Source organism: Coffea eugenioides, chromosome 5, assembly GCF_003713205.1.
Source record: "Coffea eugenioides isolate CCC68of chromosome 5, Ceug_1.0, whole genome shotgun sequence".
In the NCBI taxonomy this organism is placed as follows: domain Eukaryota; kingdom Viridiplantae; phylum Streptophyta; class Magnoliopsida; order Gentianales; family Rubiaceae; genus Coffea; species Coffea eugenioides.
In genome coordinates, this window is record NC_040039.1 from 7769732 (window position 1) to 7776880 (window position 7149).

Here is a 7149-nt window from a genome sequence, read left to right on the forward strand (position 1 = left end):
TTTAGACTGACGGTTTTTTGTCTTTCCTTGAAACTTTGTTGCTTCTAGTCTGGAAGTTACACCTAGTACTCTTTTTTTTTCTTTTTCATTTTTGATAAATAGGCTTCTCTATTGATATGTAGCATCTAAGAATTGGAGGAGGTTCTTTCCAATGAAATACTGCAGACATTTTGCAATTCAATAGTAGAAACAATGTTTTGAATGATTCCAAGTTACTAGAAGCTTTGGTCTGGCTTCTGAAAACCAAGCTGTTGCTGGTATCTCTCTTTGGACATGGCGATTTTGATTTATTTTTTATACTTCAGAAAATAATAAGTCGTTTCTTAAAGTGAACGATAGCATCATGTATGTCATTGTATTTTTTGAATTGCAACAAAAATGTGTATTTTGTTTAAGTAATGACTCTGTATGGATCAAGTATTTTTTGAGGTGTTTTTCAGTATGTTTCAGAAGATATATTTTGGATCGCGCATGGTTTAGGTGTTTTAGCTACCTCTTGCACTTTTAGGAGTTGTTTTTAGACTTTATAAAACACAAACTTAGTCATAATTCAGTGATATACGAAACAATCGAGAGATGCCTTATTACATCTCAAAAGGTCGCTATCCAGTGACTGTTGTAGACTTGTGTCAATTTTTTCAAAACAAAAGAATTCAAATGCAATTCCTACACAACAAATGAGATAAACAAGATAAACTTGGAGACGTGTTTCCACGCATGATATAATGATAGAGTTCACCAAAATCAGACAACCAGAGCTGCCAACCGTATATCCATGCGGATGCATATCCTTCTTCCATAGCAGAAACAAATAGACCGCTCAACTCCATCAGGAAATAAGTAAATGCACCGATATAAATTGCATTCTGTAGTGGAATGAATTAAGACATGTAAATTTACCTCTACTTCATCTCGTTTTAATGAACTAGAATTACTTTAATTAATTGCCATATCTTACTATCTAATAAAGCGTGAGCAAAGATTTAGTGTTAACAAAAAGTGTTAACATTTATCCTTTTAAAAATACCCTTATAACATTTACCATTAATTATCCACATCTCATCTTATCTGAAACCTCCTAGTCTTATAACTAATCATCACTAATGAACATTGCATCATCTCTTAAAAATCTTTTTAACTAATTTTTTATTCTACATCTTTTTCTATTACTTGCTTTTTTCTAAAATATACACACACATAGTGTGTACCCCGCCCACTAGTTTAGATAAGCTAATCAAAAGTGGTCATACTGACTCGAACTATACTTTTTATCCCGCATTGATTAATCCATACCAGTTATGCTTATTCAGTCATAAATCATAATATTAGTATTCGGATTTTTTTAATGGATATCTAATAGGCAATTGCTGACAGACTCAAAATCACGTCTAAATTATCATATAAACACACACTCACTCACATGTGTAACCCTCTAAATTATGACACGAATTAACTATGCATTTCTAAAAAACGAACACCTAAGCCTCCTCTTAACCCGTTAGCCAAACCATTAATATTTATACTTTCTATTACATCAATGAATTTATCCGTGAATTACACTAAAATAAGAGTTGAATGTCACTTTTTTTGGCAAAACAATAAAAGTTTCAGCCAATATAAATGCAATCCGACAAGTAAGTGATAATAATAGAAATTTTACAAGGTACCCCCTCATTTTTCTTTTTTAAAAGAAGCCTTCATCATTCTCATTATATTTCACTTGGTTATAAAATTTTGATTTTGGATAATCTATTATTGCAATGTTTTCATTTAGTTTCACATCTATATTTTAAATACCTTTTAATAGTCATACAAGCTAAATTTCAGAATCTACAAAACAATAACTACTAAAATTGAGTTCGTTTTGATAGAATTATTTGGGAAAAAATCATATTATTCACAAAGGATATTTTTCAATTACCTTTTCATTTCACACACATCAAATAAAAAAAGTGCTACTAAAATCATACTAAGAAAATTTTCCAAATTATCTTCAATCCAAAATTATTATTCTTTACATTCATTTTATAATCTCTTCACAATCACTTCCCTATATATTTACTTTTTTTGCAAAATTTTCAGCAAACAAGAACAAGCCCAAATCTCTGTCTATGATTTTGTTCGGATTGTAGTTTATTTACAAATTTTTAGTTATTTACATCATTAACATTTTTTTAATCACCTTTTTTGTTTACATGCATTACATAAAAAAGTGTTAAAAGTAGTATTTTTTTAAAAAAATTTTCCTAAATAATTTACTGTCCAAAATATAATATAATAGCTGCATTATTGGAGATTTGGACAGCTGCTTGTGCACAGCCACCCTATTGCGTATAAAATCACCACTGCCCCACGCTATCCCTCTCGAATCCTGCCATTCCCGCTGAAGCACGGGTCCATCAATTCCAGTTCATTTCAGTTTTTGGATACGGCACCTTCCTTCCTTTCCCATCACAACTAACCCGAGAAATGGTGACAAAAACGGCCGCTCCCACAGCCGCCAGTGACACGGCGGGGCAACCAGTTGACGAGACCACAAATTCAGCAGGTTACAAGCTTGTGGGCTTCAAGAACTTCATCAGAACCAATCCCAAATCGGATTTCTTCGCCGTGAAGCGCTTCCACCACGTAGAGTTCTGGTGCGGCGACGCCACCAACACCTGTCGCCGCTTCTCGTGGGGTCTCGGCATGCCGATCGTTGTGAAATCGGACCTCTCCACTGGGAACTCTGTGCATGCCTCCTATCTACTTCGCTCTGGGGACCTTAAGTTTCTGTTTACTGCGCCTTATTCTACTGCTCTTTCTGTTTCTGCTTCGGCTTCTATTCCTTCATTTGCATCCGCTCTTCACTGCTCCTTCACGGCCACTCACGGCCTGGGAGTTCGGGCTATTGCTATTGAGGTTGCAGATGTTGAAACTGCCTTCTCTGTCGCGGTTTCTCGCGGGGCTAAACCTGTTTTTTCCCCTGTTTTGCTTGATAATTCGACGTTTCTTGCTGAAATTCATTTATATGGGGACGTCGTGCTGCGCTTAATTAGCTATAAAAATGTTGAAGATGTTGCTGGGAATTTCTTTTTCTTACCTGGGTTTGAGTTAGTTGAGGATTCAAGCACTTCATATTTAGAAATGGATTATGGGATTCGTAGGCTTGATCATGCGGTTGGAAATGTGCCGGAACTCGGGCCTGCGGTGGAATACGTGAAGAAGTTTACCGGGTTTCATGACTTTGCTGAATTTACGGCTGAGGATGTGGGGACTACTGACAGTGGGTTGAATTCAGTGGTGTTGGCTAATAATGACGAGAATGTGTTGCTGCCTTTGAATGAGCCTGTTTATGGTACCAAAAGAAAGAGTCAGATACAGACTTATTTGGAGCACAATGAGGGGGCAGGGCTGCAGCATTTGGCATTGGTCAGCGAGAATATATTTAGGACATTGAGAGAGATGAGGAAGAGGAGTGGGGTTGGGGGGTTTGAGTTTATGCCTTCGCCACCACCCACTTATTATAGAAATTTGAAGAGCAGGGCTGGGGATGTGTTGAGTGATGAACAGATTAAGGAGTGTGAGGAGTTGGGAATTTTGGTGGATAGGGATGATCAGGGTACTCTGCTTCAGATTTTCACCAAACCTGTTGGAGACAGGTATGTGCAAAAAATTATTCACTCATTTGGCTTAGAATCACTGAATTCCTGTTCTGGTTCTTTTGATTTGTTATGGATCAATATTAGCTCTGCAAGTTATTGACTTCTATTTTTTATAGTGAAAGGACTAGTTTTTTATGATAACTGTGGAAATGGTATATACTGGGATTTTTACAGTAAACATTTTTTTGGAAAAATTACATTTTTGTAGGCTTGTTTGTTTAATCAAATTTATTGTGCAGTGGAAACTAGATTAACTTCTTGATAAAGGCAAGTTTCTAAAACTGATTTGCGTACTACTTGTGTTGGTCCACACTGATATAAATAAGGGTTTTAATTCCGTTGGGATTTATAGAACTGGTGTCTTCTGCTCTAACATAACAGCAATTTGTGAATAAAATGATGGAAGGATACCTTCATATTAACTACCACTGAGAGTCTGTTGTTTGTCTGGCCCGTTACTGTCTTGTGTCCTTTTAGTCTTTTCTACTCTGATTCTGTGTTGAATTAGGTAAGTGTAGGTTTGATAAATTTTATGCCTCGGGATATGAGGAACTTAGTTAGTTTGTTGTTTCTGTCCAGGACAAATGTTGTCAATCATATCTAGTCCACCTATAATCTGAACATGCCCTTCAACTAGTTCTATCTAGTTTCTTTTCCCCTACTTTGGATTCATGTACGTCATTTAGACTCTGAATCTGTACTTAATTGGTACATTTGGTAAATAAATTTCCGTCCAATCCAGACAAAGGTAAACCAGTAGCCTCATTATGCAATGTTCAAGCATCAGCTTGAAAGGAGGTGTAACATATTGTTTAGCTCCCTATTCTATACAGTGCAGTGGTTGTATTAATTTCGGAGTCTTTTCCTTGTTGTAGAAAACAAGGGGATCTTGGAGGTATTCTTTTCTTATCTAAAAAAGCAAATAAAAGAGTATTCCAAGTCATGAATGAAAAGCTTTTAAGACAGATTGCTGCAGAAGATATTTGGAGATAACAAAGTTTACACTTTTATGTTGACTAAATGCCTGGTGATGGGATGAGGTAAGATCAGCATATGAAGCTGGTTCAAAAGATTATGCGTTAAGATAAAATCAAGATATAACGTTCATCTAAAGGCTGTAAAGAGTTTGGCTTTGAGAGAAGCTAATTTATTGCTTTACAAGTTCAAAATTTTCTATTCAAAATGTGGAAATTTTTGCCCGAAAATTTTTTCAGGCTTTCTCGTCTTCAAGATGTTTGGTAGTTTTTTGTTTCTTGACTATTGATCAGCTTTGAGTGGAATGTTTGGCTACAGTGTTCCTTCACTTGGCCTGTTTTGCTTTTGAATTGGATGGACCTATGCAATTCACTGCTGCCCTTTTCATTTTATTGGTAGTATTTTCATTTTTTTGTGTATATTAGTGTAGTTCATGCTTGTGTTTGGTTCTTAATGCAGTACCTGCTGAGTGCCAAAAACACATGACTAGTACTCATACTATCTGCTGAATGCCTAAAATTGCATTAGTAGTACTCCCCAGTGTTAATAGAGAACTCCAGTATCTGCTAAATACCTAAGGTGCATTAACCGTACTTGCCAGTGTTAATAGAGAAGGTCTCGGTGAAGTTGTTTGTGACAGGAAGCAAACATGCATGCCAAATGGTTCGTTACAATAGTTTGCTACTTAGATCAGTAAAAGTTTGTTCGTATGGTTAATATATCTGCAGTGTTATCTTGATCCATTATGAGAAATAAGAAAGAGACATTAGGTTCATTTCTTGTTGGATTGTACCATATAGCATTGGAACTGATAGTCAACATTTTGTTAGTGAATATGGTAGATCAATGTATTAATCTCTTAACATAATTTATGCTAATACTGAAGCATGTGTTGGATGTCTTCATTGCTTACACTGCTGGTACCTAGCTTCCTCATATGTTTCATACTTGGTGATTCATATGAATACATTGGTTATATGCATGTACTCGTGTCTTCATGGATATGTTGGTCTATGCATGTTGGCTATTGTGAGTTCGTATATGAGAACATTTCAAGGTTTATACAAAAAACAATTTAAGTTGCTTTTGTATAAAACAAGCAGAACATCTCATTGCTGCTTCACACCTGCTGTATTGTTCATTTTCCTGAGTTGCTTTTCCTGGCTTTCAGCAGTTTCATTGTCCATTGAAACGCTTGGCTACCATAGAGGAAGAAGACAAGTATCTTAACTTTTTTTTGCCTTTTCTCTTGAAAAGAAGTGATAACTGTTTCTTATTCGTGTCATTGGAGGCTATCTTGTAGCTTTTATGGCTTTCAAAATATATTAATAATTATTCCTAGATTTCTGAAAGCCCACCATATTAGTTATGACATAAACTACTGTATGTTGTAATCATTATATGCTGATCCAGGGGAGCAGAGTTTCAACAATCTTGCAAGTATATTTGGGCGGTAAATTGTAAATCTTATATTCTTACTTGAGAAACTTTTTATTGTGGTTGTTCTGTTTGCAGACCTACGATATTTATAGAGATAATTCAGAGAATAGGGTGCATGATGAAGGACGATGAGGGGAAAATTTATCAGAAGGGGGGATGTGGAGGCTTTGGAAAAGGAAATTTTTCAGAACTTTTCAAATCTATCGAAGAGTACGAGAAAATGCTTGAAGCGAAACAAATTGTTCAAACTGCTGCTGCATAATAGCGAAATCCTCCTCCTTACAGTAACTTGTTGCAGTTTTAAGAGTTCAGAGGAAGAGGGATCATGTGATTATAAGAGCATGCTAACATCTGCTGCTTATTGGTTTCCGGCTGGTTATATTGGTCAATAAAAGGTTGGTTAGCTATCAACCAAATGTGTGCAGGGATGTAGTTATGTAGTGGCCCTAGTCAAGGCTAAAACAATAGAAATTGTAATGAAGCTCTTATACACTGTTGAGCATTCTGTATGGATCAGGTCTTATATGAATTTTATTGTTAATTAACTTGGTAAGCCTTTTGGAGCTCACTCTTGGGTTCTACTGGTGTGTTTTTCTGAAACTGTTTGTTTTAGTGCTGTAAATTTAAACGTGTAAAAGCAGTTAAGCCTACGGATGGGTGCACTTATAGGTCGTTGAAGCTGATACTCTTTGTGGACATGGATTGGCGTTTTATTTACTTTGCCCAGTTTTCTGTTCTTTATCTAAACATTATTTCTAGGACCTCTATAATTATTAGTTGCAATTGTACCATACAGTGCATGCTCTAGCTCTAGCTCTAGCCTATAGCATAGCAAAAGTAGACACTAAAACAGTAATTGTAAATACTAATACAATAAAGTGCAAAACACAACTTTCAATGCAGATATGAAGTGTTTTTTTTTTTTTTTTTTTTTTCCAATCAGACAGTAATATCTAACCTAGTCTACTCTTACTCTAGTCTACACTAGGGGAAGGAGGGAAGGTCCAACGGGATCTAGAGAAACTGACGGAAACTGAACCATCATTGGATTTGACGGATGCACTATGCACCTATATGGTTTTAGAAGCAG

General features: G+C 35.9%; 1 protein-coding gene across 1 annotated transcript; it reads left to right on the forward strand.

Annotated features, from left to right (window-relative positions):
• The first annotated feature begins 2363 nt into the window (after positions 1-2363).
• Positions 2364-6744, forward strand: LOC113770723 (4-hydroxyphenylpyruvate dioxygenase). The gene is made up of 2 exons (XM_027315286.1): positions 2364-3641; positions 6135-6744. The coding sequence occupies exons 1-2, from the start codon at positions 2470-2472 to the stop codon at positions 6319-6321; spliced, it is 1359 nt and encodes a 452-aa protein (XP_027171087.1). The 5' UTR covers positions 2364-2469; the 3' UTR covers positions 6322-6744.
• The last annotated feature ends 405 nt before the right edge of the window (positions 6745-7149 follow it).